At 64.0% G+C, this 16,547-nt stretch overlaps 1 protein-coding gene across 1 annotated transcript; it reads left to right on the top strand.

Moving 5' to 3' along the window:
* The first annotated feature begins 4,281 nt into the window (after positions 1 to 4,281).
* On the top strand, positions 4,282 to 14,017 carry LOC133345329 (caveolae-associated protein 2-like). Its single transcript, XM_061556001.1, has 2 exons — positions 4,282 to 4,916; positions 12,054 to 14,017. Exons 1-2 carry the CDS (start codon positions 4,449 to 4,451, stop codon positions 13,281 to 13,283), a joined length of 1,698 nt encoding a protein of 565 aa, XP_061411985.1. The 5' UTR covers positions 4,282 to 4,448; the 3' UTR covers positions 13,284 to 14,017.
* Positions 14,018 to 16,547: the final 2,530 nt, after the last annotated feature.

The raw sequence follows: 16,547 nt of genomic DNA, 5'->3' as shown, positions 1-16,547 counted from the left end.
CCCATTTCTCCAGCCCAGTAAGATGTGGCGACCCAGCCAGCGTTTGCTTAACGAGCCTGACTCTGCTGATGAGACCCAGAAGGTCGAAACCGGCCCAGAGGTTTCCTTGCTGAAGCAAGCGCTGCGCTCGGGTTTCAGTGTGGACAGCCTCAGAAGTGTGCAGAGTGAACGCGGAGACACCGGGCGGAATGGGTCCATTTAACACGATCTGGTCTTCACCCAGAATCAAACGTGTCGGGCCCATCATCCTTCCGGGGTCGATACAACGAGTACCAAAACGAGTGCCACTTTGTGGGGATGTCAAACAGTGGTTGTCCTATTAAAGACTCGCCCCCCCCCCCCCCCGCAATAATGGGAATGTTGAATTGCCACCACTGGCTCAGGGGGTGGGGGCTGAGACGGGGGTGGGGGCTGAGACCGGGCTGGGCTGGGGGTGGGGGCTAAGACCGGGCTGGGCGTGGGGACTGAGACCGGGCTGGGCTGGGGTGGGGGCTGAGACGGGGCTGGGCTGGGGGTGGGGGCTAAGACCGGGCTGGGCTGGGGTGGGGACTGAGACCGGGCTGGGCTGGGGTGGGGGCTGAGACGGGGCTGGGCTGGGGGTGGGGGCTAAGACCGGGCTGGGCGTGGGGACTGAGACCGGGCTGGGGTGGGGGCTGAGACGGGGCTGGGCTGGGGGCTAAGACCGGGCTGGGCGTGGGGACTGAGACGGGGTTGGGCTGGGGTGGGGGCTGAGACGGGGCTGGGCTGGGGGTGGGGGCTAAGACCGGGCTGGGCGTGGGGACTGAGACGGGGCTGGGCTGGGGTGGGGGCTGAGACGGGGCTGGGCTGGGGTGGGGGCTGAGACCGGGCTGGGCTGGGGGTGGGGGCTGAGACGGGGCTGGTGGCTCAGACGGGGCAGTGCCGCCCCCTCGTGGCCACGGATCGCCGTCTCGTTCGCACCGCGTTCCGCTCAAAGACAAAGATCCCCCGTGTAGCCCTTAACAGACTGTTGGGGCAAGTGCTGTCAGCGAGCGCCTACGAAGGCCCGGCCGCCTTTGTCTCCCCAGTGATGATGTTTACTACACACCGCACCAGGTACTCATTTGAGGCCGAGTCGACCTAGCGGAGGCCCAGGACCGGTTCAGATAATCGTCGCCGGTGTTTGGCCGTGAGCGGGAATCGAACCGGGTCGCCGGGTTCATAGTGCAGCGCGCTAACCGCTACACCACCGCTCCCCACAACCTCGCGCACACAGACACATGCACACGCATACAGACACACACACACACAGACACACACAGGCACCTACACAGACACACACACAGACACACACACAGACACACACACAGACACACGCATGCACACACAGACACACACAGACACATGCACACACACAGACAGACACACAGACACACACAGGCACCTACACAACAACAACAACAACCGCCATTCGCCACTAAGTGGCGGTGACGTCACCACGATGCTTGTGCCAGGCCAAGTGCACACACACAGACACACATAGACACACACAGGCACACACACAGACACACACACAGACACACACAGGCACACACACAGACACACACACAGACACACACACAGACACACACACAGACACACACACACACAGGCACCTACTCTACACGAACACGCACGACAGTTCGCGGGAATCGAACTCGGGTCGCCGGGTTCGTAACGCAGCTTGGCGCCAATCGCAGCGCCACCGCTCCCCGCTGCTCATCGTCGCAGGGGCGTGTCGTGCTGGGGGTTTCCCTCCTTCGGCAGGGAGGGAGGGAGGGGGCGAGGCAGGGAGGGGGCGAGGCAGGGAGGCTGTGCGGGTGGCCGCTGTTTGTCCGGGACTCGAGTCAAGAGGCACAACGCAGCTCTAGGCTCGCCGCTGCTGCCGCTGCTGCTGCCGCTGCCGCCGCTGCTGCTGCCGCTGCTGTTGTTGTTGTGGTCGGTCAGGAATCCACTGGATCGGGCTCCTCGTGCCGGCTCTGAAACGCGCTTGGCAGCAGGCGGTGACGGCGAGTCCCATGGGGGAGGCAGCGAGGGGGCGAGGCAGGGAGGGGGGAGGCAGGGAGGGGGGGAAGGGCGAGGCAGGGAGGGGGGAGGGGCGAGGCAGGGAGGGGGGAGGGGCGAGACAGGGAGGGGCGAGGCAGGGAGGGGGGGAGTTTGTTATCTTCGGGAGCTGCGCCATGAATGGCCGCGGGTGTTCGTGTGTCGGCACACCACGCCGCGTCCTCCCCACGCACCTCCGACTCGCACGCTTGGCGGCGTACGGTGCGAAAGAAGTTCAACGAACAGCCCCTCCCCAGGCGCATGGAAACACAGAGGGAGGGGGTGGGTGGGTGGGAGGGGGTGGGGGTCTGCGCTCAGAGTTTCGCCGTCGCATTGAGGCTCAAGGCCCTTTACAAGAGGAGAGCTCCTGTTGCCGTTGCGATGTTTGGCCATTCCCATTCGTGGGCGTTCGGCTTCGCGCGGGAGCACTCCAGCGAGTGGTCGCCCTCTTCGTGTCAAGGTCAACCCAGCCCAGCCCGGCTCAGCCCAGCCCAGCGCAACCCAGCGCAACCCAGCCCAGCCCAGCCCGGCTCAGCCCAGCCCAGCGCAGCCCAGCCCAGCTCAGCCCGGCTCAGCCCAGCCCAGCCCAGCTCAGCCCAGCCCAGCTCAGCCCGGCTCAGCCCAGCCCAGCCCAGCTCAACCCAGCCCGGCTCAGCCCAGCCCAACCGAGCCCGGCAGGGCAGCGCTCTCGCCGATCTCCAACCGGACTCGGAGCAACAACAACAGAACAACAACAAAAACAACAACAAAAACGACCAAATCCGCGCGTGTGTGGAGGCTTAGCGGCAGAGCCCCCCTGACAATGCGGCCTCGGGACGCATCCTGCGCTGTCAGCGAGCAGGGCAGCAGCGCGTCACTCGCTCACTCACTCGTCCACTCACTCACTCGTCCACTCACTCACTCGTCCACTCACTCACTGGTCCAATCACTCACTGACTGGTCCACTCACTGGTTAACTCACTCACTGGGTCACTCCCTAACTCACTCGCTCACTGATACACTCACTCACTGGTCCACTCACTCGCTCACTGATCCAATCACTCGGTCACTGATCCAATCACTGGGTAACTCCCTAACTCACTGGCTCACTGATCCACTCACTCACTCGTCCACTCACTCACTGGGTCACTCACTCACTGGGTCACTCCCTAACTCACTCACTCACTGATCCAATCACTCACTGACTGGTCCACTCACTCACTGAGTCACTGGTCAACTCACTCACCGGTGCACTCGTTCACTCACTCTCTGATCCACACGAACTCACTCAATGACTCACTCGCTCGGGAACAAATCTGCTGGGACCCTTGGGGTCACCGCTAGGCCCAACTTCGGTCCAACTTTCCGCGTTCCGATCCCGAGGGTGCGACGGGGGAAGTCAAAAACAATGACCGAAGCCATTCACAACGAGACTTTAAACACCGGCACGGCACGCGTGTCCCGCTGCCGCGTTTCAGCGTGGGGGGGATGCGTGCCTCGAATTGCATCGAGACAGAAATAGGGGCGCGTGGGATTAGGAGACACAGGCGGGCAGGTTCATGACATCGCTCAATCTGCTGAGAGAAGCTGGCGCTTGGGCAGGAACCCGTCGCGGCTGGACGAGGGTTTGATGGCCGAGGCTCGAGACGAACAACGGCGGATCACCGAACCAAGGAATGGGACGCGGCATAGAGAGCCCCACCGCCGTGGAGACGGAGCGATGATCACGGATTGTGGCGTGCAAATGCGGCGAGGTCGCACGGCGAGAACCCTCGACCCCCCCACCTCGACCCCCCCACCTCCCCCCCCCCCCACCTGCACCCCCCCCCCCCACCTGCACCCCCCCACCTGCACCCCTCCCTCCCGCTTCTCTGAGAGGTCAGCGTGGAGTGGCGACTTCGCTCCAACTCGCCGTGCGCAACCTCCTCGCCGCCCCCCACCGCGAAGTGGGGAGACAAAGGCGGCCGGGCGTGGTGTCAGCGACGCGGCCACTCCCTCGTGCGCCGCCCTGGCCTTCGCGGCCTGCGTGGGGGCAGTGACAACTCCGGGGCCAGGGAGCGGACAGGGGAGCGCGGGGGAGGGGAGGGGAGAGAGGAGGATGCCACTGAGAGGGGGAGGGGGGAGCGGGATGGGGTCGCGGGGGGTGGAGGGGCGGGGTGCGAGTGGGGGGAGTGAGCGCGGCAGGGCGGGCCGCTCGCTCCGCCAATTGGCGAGAATCCGGGGGTCCACGGCGCTGCTGCTGCCCCCCCCCCCCCGCTTTAAACCCCCCCGCACGGGGGTCCCAATCCAGAGCGCAGGGCGAGAGAGCGCGCACGGCAGCGGCGGCAGCAGCAGCAGCAGCGGTGACATCAGCAGCGCACGCAGCAGCCCCTCGCCCTGACCCCCTCGCCGTGACCTCTCCGCCCTGACCCCCTCGCGTTCATTCCGAGATGGCGACGTTAGCAGCAGCAGCAGCAGTCTCCTCGGGGAGCCTCGACTCGGTGCCTCTGGGCGGCGGGGAGAGCCGCGCGCCCGAGTCCCCCACGGGCACCCCGCGACTCCGCGCCGACGAGATCCGCCCGGGCCCCCAGGCGAACGCGGTGACGGTGCTGGCGCTGCTGGACCGCCTGCTGGGCATGCTCGAGGGCGTGCAGGAGGCGCAGCGGCGCCTCGAGGAGCGCCAGCGCGCCACGGAGGGCGTCGTGCGCTCCGTGGCCGGGGAGCTGTCGCGCATGGCGCGCAGCGGGCAGAGCACGGACGGGGCCGTGGCCAAGGTGCTGGCCAAGGCGCGCACGGTGAGCGCCAACGTCAAGGACGTGCGCGAGAGGCTCGAGCGGCAGGCGGCGCAGGTGCGCAAGTTGGACGCCAAGCACGGCGACCTGCTGCGACGCAACAACTTTCGCATCCTCATCTTCCAGGTGAGGAGGAGCTGCTGCTGCTGATGCCACTTGTCGCGGCAAGTGCTGCTCGCGAGCCGCAGCTGTGGATGTCGTCACGGCGCGCACGGGGGGGGGGGGGTTGGGGGGTGGCCGGAACCACGCCCAGCCACCTTTGTCTCCCCAGTGCGGATCGCAGCAGAGAGTCGTTTTTAAGGCCGAGTCGATCCAGGGGAAGCCCAGGGCTGGTTCAGATAATTGGAAGTGGTGTTCACCGTGAGTGGGAACACGTGCACACGCGCACGCTCATGACCACTACACGCACACAAATAATAAAACACGTGTCTTTTCTGCCCAACTCAGGATTGAGACATTGGTTACAATCTTCTGCCAATTATACGCAATTCCACATTCACATGGCGGGGGCATGTCATTCCATAAGGCTGTCACTTTTGACTTTTGCAACAAAGTGTTACCTACTTTTGCGACCTCGGTGGGGTGACAATGATGGGCTGAATCACAACGCAGCCAGGATTCGAACTCGCGCGCCCTTCCACGTGAGAGCCGCTGGCGTCTCGTGGCGCGGTCCTCAACATTCGACGAGCTCCGCGTGCACTCCGCTCATCGCCTCGCTGCAGTCCTCCTCTTCACGCCACTGAACACGCGTCCATCCCATCGCGGATTCCCCCTCCCGCTCGCCCCTCCTCGCCCGTGTGCCGCTGCGCAGAGTCGCCCGCGCCCAGCGGTGTCGACTCGAACTGGAGAATGTTTCTGTGTTTGTACCGGGCGAGGAGGCCCCACTGAGATGCCCCGTAGCTCTTGTTCAGAAGCGACCACCTGGCCATCGATAATGATAGCTCAGCGAGGTGGCTCATCATCATCGTCGTCGTCATGTGGACATTTATCGCAGCCAACATGCTCGAAACGCATGACGTTGATTCGGAGCATGGGGAGACACAGAGAGAGAGAGACACGCAAATTCCAAATATGCAGTAGCAGCAGGCGCCGTCAGGGTCGGGATGGAACCCACGACCTCCTGCGTGCCGGGCGAGGGAGGTAACAGCTCGCCAGCGAGCGCACGGGCGACTACGAGCAGCTCCGTCTCGACGGCGCTCACGCGGGGAACGGTGGCGCAGTGGTTAGCGCACTCAGCCATGGAACGCAGCGAACCCGAGTTAGATTTCCGCAGCCTCAAACGAGTACCTGGTACGGTGCCTAAACAACATCGGAATTGGAGATGCAAAGGCGGCCGGGCGTGGTGTTTCCAACCACCCCCTAGTGTGCCGTGCCAGCCTTCAGAGGCGCTTGATTAACAGCACTTGCCCCAACAGCTTGTTAAAGGCTACGGGGGGGATCTTTGTCTTTGTTTGCGGCGCTCACTCCCACAACGCTGCTGACATTTACGAACCGTGGCGACCTGGAGCCCTGCCACGGCGTGCGCCCCCCCCCCCCCTCTTCTCGGCGCTTCCCCGCGTGGCCGCCACACCCGGGGGGGGGGCAAGCGGGGGGAGGCAAGTGGGGGGGCGGCGAGTGGGGGGGGGCCAGTGGGGGGGGGCGAGTGGGGGGGGGGGCGAGTGGGGGGGGGGGGCGAGTGGGGGGGGGCGTGGAACTCGCTGCGCGCAGCGAGTTCCCGGGTCCCCCGCGTCCCCCCCCCCTCGCGTCCCCCCTCCCCTCCCTCACCTCCCCCCCTCCCCTCCCCTCACTGTTCGCTCCACGCAAATGGTCCCGATTAGCTCATGGGAACAACGCACAAACACGCACTCGGTCAACACCGCGGTGGCCTCCAACGATACATTATACAACATCGGCGACGTTTCGGGCAATGGCCCTTGCGCAACAAAGGCCCCATCGCCAGTAACGACGCCCACTGCAGGTTTTCAATTCACAGCGCAGCGCGCTAACCACTGCGCCACCGCTCCACCTCCCCGCCTGTTGTGAATCAATGGCCAGTGCCCTTCTGCGCACCAACACAGTGGGCAGCGGTGCTGATTCTGGGACACGACGCGATGAGAATCGGAATCTGGACTTAGCCCGGAGGAATCCGCCGGCGAGGCTCTGAAGCTCTGAAGCTGCGTCACCGATGCACGGCGCGCGCAGTCGGCTCTGGGCACAAGCGTGACCCCCCCCAAACCTCCACCCCCCCCCACCATCCTCCACTTCCCCCCACCATCCTCCACTTCCCCCCACCTTCCTCCACCCACCGGCTGTGTACAGCGCAGGGGCTGTCTTCTCGAGTTACGGAATCCAAGAAACTTTCTATGTTTGACGGCAACGCCCTGCGCGAGGATGGCCGCTCTCCCTCCCCCATCCCCGCTATCTCTACCCCCCACCCCTCTTCTCCCCACTCCTCCCCCCTTCTCCCCACTCCTCCCCCCTTCTCCCCACTCCCACCCCCCCTTCTCCCCACTCCCATCCCTCGTGGTCGAGATAGCGGCGTTGCCTGCTGCCTTTCCCGTCTCACTGCCGTCGAATAGCAACTCGACACGATCGTTAATGACAATCAGTGTGGTGGCCCTGAAAACAACAACAACAACAACGACGACGACAAAGTTATAAATATCTGGCGACCTTTCGGGCAATAGTCCCCTCTTCACGTTGCGAGCGCTGGTGCTCTTACTAACCACGTGTCGCGTGTTATTCCCTTCTGATGTCCGCCGTTTCGCTCCACGTGTTCGGAGTTTTCTTCGGAATTTGAGGTCAGTTCTTTTTTAAGGAAGTTTCCAGCACGCGCAGCGAAACGTCGGACATCGACACCGAGCACCGCGCTCCACAACGCGAACACGCACACGTGGGGAGAGCTCGCAGAGCTGCACAGCGGGGACAGTCGAGGACGAGGCGGCGGTGGTGACGGTGTGTGACAGTAACCAGCACCACGTGACGGTGTGTGACTGGTAACCAGCACCACGTGACGGTGTGAGACTGGTAACCACCACCACGTGACGGTGTGTGACGGTAACCAGCACCACGTGACGGAGTGGGGCCGGTAACCAGCCCCACGCGTGGCACGGACGCAGCTACGAGGCGGATCCAGGTCAATGGAGACGCGCCACGGCGGCCAGGAGATGTTGACTACCTCGCCTGGTACGCAGGAGGTCGTGGGTTCGATCCCGACCCTGACGCCTGCTGCTGCTGCTGTATATTTGCAGTTTGCGTCTCTCCCTCTCCGTGGTCGCGCGGATTTGTCTCCGGGTCCTCTTGTTTGCTCCTCCACATGTGGAATCGACGTCACGCGTTCAGACGATTTGGCTTTGATAGATTTCCACGTGACAAGCCACTTCGTTGAGCCATCATTTGTGATTTGCCAGACCGCTTCTGACAAATAGCTCAGTGGGGTCTTAAATGAAGGTGAGCGAGCTTCCTTCCCGGGGCAGGTGAGCCCACGGCCCCACGGCCCCACGGCCCCACGGCCCACGGCCCCACGGCCCCACGGCCCCACGGCCCCACGGCCCCACGGCCCCACGGCCCCACGCCCCACCACCGGTGGCCGTAATCACCGTGGCGGGCTTTGCCGCTTTCCCCGCGCAGTGAGGAGCAGTAATGAGCAGTGCCACGACTGCTCGCCTGCTTAACGCGTCAATTATCAAATTCGTGAGTGAAATGAGTCGAAGATACACATTTTGCCGGCGCTGAAAAAGCCAACGACCTTTCCGGATGGTGGTTGATCGATCGTTGACGATGGATTATATTGATGGTGATCATTATGCCGATGTATAATTGATGAATTACGATGATTTGGGTGGATGAAGGTCGAGCGTTAATGAGCTGTGGTGGGTTCGTGACGGCTGGACGGATTTGACGGCGGCGGCAATGGATGGCTGACGATCGGTGTGGGTGTGCGCGTCGATGATGCTGACGAGGGACGAGTGAGTATCGGCGGCAGTGATCGATATCCGTGGCCATCGTCGGCTCGTGCACACGCGCAGGCGGCAATACCCATCAGGTTTTTGTTAATGAGGGACGGAATACCTCGTGCGGGGGGGGGGGGGGTCGCCCAAGCGGGTCTCGGTGTCCGACTCGGGCTACGGTCGCCGCGGAATGCGGTGTCCGGAGTGAAGGCTGGACGTGGAAGTTATTGAGGAGCAGGAGGAGGGGGGAGGGGGATGAGGAGGAGGAGGATGAGGTGCTGCTGCTGCTGCTGGCGGTGGTGGTGGAGCCGGCGCCGCGCCCATTGCGGGGCGAGTGTCACGAGGAGCTGCGCGCAGCAGCTGCGCTCGCCAGCTACGCGGCGGTGGCGACGCGCGTATTTATAGCGCGAGCTCGTTAACCCCCCCCCCCCACTCACCAACCCACTCACCCACCCACCCACTCACCCATTCACCCACTCACCCACCCACTCACCCACCCACTCACCCACCCACTGACCCACCCACTCACCCACCCACTCATCCACCCACTCATCCATCCACTCACCCACTCACCCACCCACTCACCCACCCACTCACCCACCCACTCACCCACTCACTCACCCACTCACTGACCCACTCACTCACCCACTCACTCACCCACTAACCCACTCACTGACCCACTCACTCATCCACTCACCCACTCACCCACCCTCTCACCCACCCACTCACCAACCCACTCACCCACCCACCCACTCACCCACTCACCCACTCACCCACCCACTCACCCACCCACTCACCCACCCACTCACCCACCCACTGACCCACCCACTCACCCACCCACTCATCCACCCACTCATCCATCCACTCACCCACCCACTCACCCACCCACTCACCCACCCACTCACCCACTCACTCACCCACTCACTGACCCACTCACTCACCCACTCACTCACCCACTAACCCACTCACTGACCCACTCACTCATCCACTCACCCACTCACCCATCCTCTCACCCACCCACTCACCCACCCACTCACCCACCCACTCACCCACTCACCCACCCACTGACCCACCCACTCACCCACCCACTCATCCACCCACTCACCCATCCACTCACCCACCCACCCACTCACCCACTCACCCACCCACTCGCCCACTCACTCACCCACTCACCCACACTCACCCACTCACCCACACACTGACCCACTCACTCACCCACCCACTCACTGACCCACTCACTCACCCACTCACTCACCCTCCCCACTCACCCACTAACCCACTCACTCACCCACTCACCCACTCACTCACCCACTCACCCTCCCCACCCACTCACCCACTCACTCACCCACTCACCCACTCACTGACCCACTCACTCACCCACTCACCCACTCACTCACCCTCCCCACTCACCCACTCACTCACCCACTCACTCACCCACTTACCCACTCACCCACTCACCCACCCACTCACCAACCCACTCACTCACCCACCCACCTACTCACCCTCCCCACCCACCCACCCACTCACCCTCCCCACCCACTCACCCACTCACCCACCCACTCACCCCCACCCTCCCTACCCTTTCCACCCTCCTCCCCTCCCCACCGCTCACTCGGTGGCCTTTTCGCCACAAACCCGAGAAATATCGCAGGGTGAACAACACACACTGCCATCATGCTCCTGCTGCTCCTGCTCCTGCTGCTCCTGCTGCTGCTACTGCAGCAGCGGCTAAGAGGACAACACGAACCCAGTGACTCACCCTAGCCCCGAGCCCTCACCATATCCCTAGCCATAGCCCTCACCATAGCCCTAGCCATAGCCCTCACCATAGCCCTAACCATAGCCCTCACCATAGCCCTAACCATAGCCCTAGCCATAGCCCTCACCATAGCCCTAGCCATAGCCCTAACCATAGCCCTAACCATAGCCCTAACCATAGCCCTCACCATAGCCCTAACCATAGCCCTAGCCATAGCCCTCACCATAGCCCTAACCATAGCCCTAACCATAGCCCTAACCATAGCCCTAACCATAGTCCTCACCATAGCCCTAACCATAGCCCTCACCATAGCCCTAACCATAGTCCTAACCATAGCCCCAACCATAGCCCTAACCATAGCCCTAGCCATAGCCCTAACCATAGCCCTAACCATAGCCCTCACCATAGCGCTAACCATAGCCCTAACCATAGCCCTCACCATAGCCCTAACCATAGCCCCAACCATAGCCCTAACCATAGCCCTAACCCTACAGGTCAAATTGATACTGATCCCAAGCCACATCCAAAATACTCGACCTGACCCCGACCCCATGCCACACACGAGCCCTCACCTCACCCGAACCCAACCCACGGACCTCGCCAAAACCCCGCGGGGCTCCAATCTCAACCCCAGCACACGAACTCACGGCGGAGCCCCAAGTCCCACTCGGGGCCACAGCCCCAAGCCTGGCTGAAGCCCTCCCCCCTCGACCAATCCCCTCGACCTCCACTCTCAGCCTATCCCCGGCCGCCGTCTCGACGCGAGGCGGCCACGTGGCGATGTTGTTCTGTCCACGCGAATTTTTTTGTTTCGGTTAAAAACTCGTGACGTTAAATGTCACCGAAACAACACTCGGCTCACATGTGTCCGCGCGACCCCGGCTCCTCTCCGTGCCCCGACGCGCCCGACCCGCCTACACGCCGCTCGACCGCTTCGGGGCGCAGCTTGCCGACGCCTCTTAACATTCACCCAGGTGGAAGCTCCCACGGCCATCGCGGGCGAAGGGGGAGGGGTGCGGGGTGTGTGGAGCGGCGAGGGCTTTGAGTGGCCGAGAGGAAACGAAGGGCTCTGCCACCCTGGGCGGCCAGGCACGCGGGCAGAGCGAGCGGCTCACAAGTCGTCCGCTCGCGAGGTCACCTCTGGTTGGGGAGCGGGTTGACTCAGCCCATCATCCATCCGGGATCGATAACATTAGAACCATGTTGTCGGAAACCAAACGGTGGTTTTATAATGGATAGAATCGACCCTGACATGGGAATGTGGAATTTGCACCACTCTGTCAGGGCTGTAGACGCGAGAGGAGCACCGCCTCGATACTGAACAGGACACCACGTGTGCTGAGTTGTATGGGCAATGTGTGTGGCCACGATTGTGGGGAGCGGTGGTGCAGTGGTTCTCACACTGCGCTACGAACCCAGCGACCCCGATGTTCGACCTACACCGGTGACGAGTGTCGACACTGGTCCTGGGCCTCACCACTGGGGAGCCAGAGGCGACCGGCCGTGGCATTGGTCACCCACCCTAACGCACGACCCCCCCCCCCCCCTCTCTCGTCCTCTCTCCGCGCGGTGCAGGAAGGCAGCGAGACGCCCACGGCCGAGGCGACCAGCAGGCCCGTGGGCCCCCCGCCGGGCCCCGCCGTGCTCGTGTCCGACGAGGCGCGCGGCTCTGCGCACGCGGACTCGAGCTTCGAGGAGGTGTGCATCGCAGGCGAGGGCAGCGAAGCGGGCGACGAGGCGGCCACGCGGCCCCCGGACCTCTCGTCCGACGAGGAGTACATCCTGGAGGAGGTGGAGACCACCACCACGAGGCTGAAGAAGTCGAGCATGAAGCGCATGGACAGCCTCAAGAAGGCCTTCTCCAAGGAGAGCTTCGAGAAGAAGATGAACAAGTTCGTGTCGCCCGAGCGGCGCGAGAAGATCAAGAAGTCGCTCACGCCCAACCACCAGAAGTCGAGCGGCTCCAAGCTGGGCGCCTTCAAGGTGCCGCCGCTCAAGTTCAACGTGAAGAAGGTGCGCTCCGAGGACGGGGGGGGCACCCCCAACGAGGAAGAGGCGACCGCGGCGGCGGAGGAGGAGGATGCCGACGCGTGCGTGGCCGTCACCAACGAGGATTCCTCGGCGATCCACGGCGGCGGCGACACCGACTCGGCGCACGGCGCGGTGCAGTACGCCGAGATCGTCTTCGCCGACAAGACGCCGGCCCGGCAGGCGGCCGCCTTGGCCTCGCCGGCGGGGAAGGCCGTCGTGGCGGCCGTGGCCGCGGCGGCCGTGGCCGCGGCGCAGGCGGCCGCGGAGGCGCGGGCCGGGGTGGTGACCCTGGGGCCGGACGAGACGGCGGGGGCGGAGAAGGGGAGAGAGCAGGAGGAGGAGGCGGCTGAAGAGAAGCCGGGAGGGCGCGCGGAGGGTGCGGGCGACGACGCGGAAGCGAAGGTGGTGCTGGGTCAAGGTGAGGAGCACGAGGAGCAGAAGACGAGTGGCAAGCCGGAGGAGGAGGAGGGGGGGGAGGAGCAGCATGAGCAGGGGGAGCAGCAGCAGCAGCAGGCGGCGGTGTTCGAAGCGGCGGCGGTGGCGGCGCTGTCCGCAGGAGAGGAGGCCGTGGGGCGCCCCCCCCAGGCCGACGTCGCCCCCCAGGGCCCCCCCGCGGTGACTGTGAGCGACAGCGACGGCGGCGCTGCGGCCAACGGGCCGCTCGCGCACGCGGGGGGCCACGCGGCCGACCAGGGGCCCGAGGAGGCGGCCGTGGCGCACGGGAAGGCGGCGGCGGCTGTGGCGGGAGGCGTCAAGACGGAGCTGAGCGAGTGACGCCGCGTGGCCCCGGTGGCTCCGCGCTCACGGCTGCCACCGCTGGACCGTTCCCACACAGACAAGCACACAGACACAGACACGCACACACACGCACAGACACGCACACACACGCACAGACACGCACACACGCGCACACACGCACAGACACACAGACACGCACACATACGCACGGACACGCACACCACACACACGCACACACACAGACACACGCACAGACGCGTGCACAGACACGCACGTAAAGACACACGCATAGACACACGCACAGACACGGACACACGCACACACAGACACGCACACGCATAGACACGCACGCAGACACGCCGGCCGCTCCTCGCGTCGCGATCTGATGAACTGACACGAGGGCAGTGATTGTGACGACGATGACGATGATTGCTGTGATGACAGGCGAGTGCTTGCAATGCGACGCGTCCCTCTCCCCGGCCCGTGCGCCGCTTTGCACGGATCCTGGCGTGGAGCAGCAGTAGAGTAGCAGCAGCAGCAGCCACACGCGTGGTGGTGGTGGCGGTGGTGGTGGTGGCGGTGTTGGTGGCGGTGGTGTTGGTGGTGGTGGTGTTGGTGGCGGTGTTGGTGGTGGCGGTGGTGGTGGCGGTGTTGGTGGCGGTGGTGTTGGTGGTGTTGGTGTGCATGAGCGGTATTCCACGCGCTCCCCGCCGAGAGTACGCGGGGCGCCTCGCGCCCAGTCAGCTGTAGTAGCTACAGCAGCTGTAGCTGCTGTAGGGCAAGAGGGGAGGGGGGAGGGGGGGCGGGGGAGGGGGGGAGAGGGGAGGGGGGGCGGGGGATAGGGGGAGAGGGGAGGGGGGGCGGGGAAGGGGGGGGAGTGGGGAGGGGGGGCTTTAGGGGGTGGGGGAGAGGGGGGGGTTCCTTCACCACCGCGCTGTGGCGGCTCCCCACCTCCCGAGTTCGAGTCCCGACCGCGTCTGTCGCCAGTGTCGAGTGGCGTCTGTCGCAGGTCCTGGCCCCCCACCCTGCACCAGTCTGGGGGGGGGGGGGTGAGGCACGGGTCTCGCCACCCCAGCAACCCACGCGGTTCGGGGGAGGCGGTCACGCAGCAGGGCACCGGGAGAGGAGGAGGAGGAGGAGAAGGGCCACAAGTGAGGGATGGCGTGGGACCGCCACTGAGAACCTCACGAGAGACGTGGGGGGGGGGGGGGTCGTCCCCCGGGGCCCGGCGCTCTCGCCGTGACACGCGGAGACGTCGACTCGGGGCCACGTGACCACCGCTCCCCCCGCGCACTCCTCCGTTTGTCAATCCCATGATGATGTAAAAGCGCATCGCTCCAGTGACTTCCTCATGTCGGAAGCGAGAGCGTTCCAGACGGCCGCAGAAGCGCCGCGCTATGCGGTGACCGCCGTTGTAGAGGGAGGCCTCGCGGGGAGGCGTGGACACGGATGGGAGCCCCTGGGCCGTGGTGGGGGCCGTGGTGATGATTTACGACCTCGTTCGTTCCGCAGCCATGCGAGCGCGGCTGCACCCAACCGCGACTAACAACCCCCACCCCCACCTCCCCCTCCTCCGCATGCACCTCGAGCACCGCGTTCAGATCCAAGCGCGTGCCGTGTGGGCGCCACGGCCCTCGTCAGCCGGGGCGTAGAGGCGGCGGGGTGGATGCGACGGTTCGGGCGCAGCAGCAGCAGCAGGAGGGGCGCCGTGAGGGCCCCGCGGCAGCCGTGAAGCTCCCGGCAGCCCGTGCCAGATGCCCGACGCCAGATGCCGCCGCTGCTGCTTTGAGGATGAACCGGTGGCCGCCGCGGAGAGCGATGCAAACCTCTCTCCCGAGTCCAGTGGGGGGGGGGGGGGGTAAGAACCCCGAGTCTTGCCGAGAGGACGCACGTGGACAGGCCGGGATCCACACTGGGAGCAGTGGCAGCTGCGGCGGTGCGGTTCTCACGGCAGAGGCGGCGGCTATTCGGGACTGCGCTCCAAAGGGCACCGCTCCCACGGTGGGGGCCAGGGGGGGCCGGTGGGGGCCGTGAGCGAGACCGCGTGGGACGACGTCGACGTGCCGCGTACGCCGTCATCCATCACAGCGGGCGGCCCCGATGACGATCGTTTACCCAGGAAAGGCTCGCAGAGCCCCAAGACTTCCCTTTTCAAGATGTGCCCTGCGTTGGAATGTTGAGCCAATAACATAACAACAATAATAATAGCATTTGGAAAGAGCCTTAGAGACCCCCCCCCCCCCCGAACCATCACAAGGTCGGGCAAGTGCAGGAGGTGGCAGCTTCACAGGAGGCCTGAGCGTGCTGCTGAGGCTACTGAGGCTGCTGCTGCTGGCGCTGAGGCTACTGCTGAGGCTACTGAGGCTGCTGCTGAGTGCTGTCGCTGAGGCTGCTGCTGCTGCTGCTGCTGAGGCTGCTGCTGCTGAGGCTGAGGCTGCTGCTGCTGAGGCTGCTGCTGCTGCTGAGGCTGCTGCTGCTGTGGAGCGGATCGGACATCGCGCACGGCCTCCCCGCGCCGAGCCAGGAGCCAGGAGGGATGCCTCATGGACGAATCGATTCATCGACCCCCATTGTCGGTTCGGTTCCACGAGATCGAATAACGCAAAAGTGCGGGGCGGGGCGGGGGGAGTCTCACATCTGGTGTGCCGCTGGACGGGAGGTGACGCGCGAGGCCTGGCAGCTCAGACAGAGCCCCCCCAACACCGCCGCCACCTCGCCGCTACTGTTCAGTGCCTTACGACTACTGCCTTAACTGAAAGAGTTTTATAAATATAAATATATTTTAAAAGTAATTATATATTAATCGAATGTATTGGCAGCAACTGTTATTCTTAAAATAGGCCTCCAGTACCTTTAAAAAGTGTATACGCTTGTGTGACTCAAGGTAGATTGATGAAGGGAAACGCAAGATAATGAGCGCGGCGAAATATCGAGGGCCGGAGTTGCCGACTCTCATCGGGCCCACGTGGTCCCCTCGAGGCGCCTCTCCCTCGCCTTTGATTTCGTGTTGTTGTTGTTGTCGTCTCGCAAAGCAGCGAGCGGCCACGGTTCACATCCACACACGCCCGGCGTGCATGCCACGTGACCACCACACTGCACCTATTTACAACGCTCTCAGCCTTGCCCAAACCACTAGTAGCTCGGCAGAGCTGAGAGGGCAGCAGTGTTATTGTTGCTTAGGCCGACGTAAGCATCATCCGAAACGGGCAGCGGTGAAACAGAGACAATTGTAGGCTGGCTTCAGTCACATTAGGACTCATCGGTTGTCCATATATGGGTGCCCATCTCTCTCTCTCTCTG

This window comes from Lethenteron reissneri, chromosome 21 (genome assembly GCF_015708825.2).
Source record: "Lethenteron reissneri isolate LAM-NWPU_2019-01 chromosome 21, ASM1570882v1, whole genome shotgun sequence".
Classification (NCBI taxonomy): Eukaryota; Metazoa; Chordata; class Hyperoartia; order Petromyzontiformes; family Petromyzontidae; genus Lethenteron; species Lethenteron reissneri.
Note: the sequence above shows the minus strand (reverse complement) of the source record. Positions and strands in the feature narration are given on the sequence as shown.

Excerpts from the sequence above, each read along its gene's own strand:
- LOC133345329 (XM_061556001.1), top strand. The coding sequence starts at position 4,449 with ATGGCGACGTTAGCAGCAGCAGCAGCAGTCTCCTCGGGGAGCCTCGAC. Across the intron at positions 4,917-12,053 it reads TTCGCATCCTCATCTTCCAG|GAAGGCAGCGAGACGCCCAC; the intron begins GTGAGGAGGAGC and ends CGCGCGGTGCAG.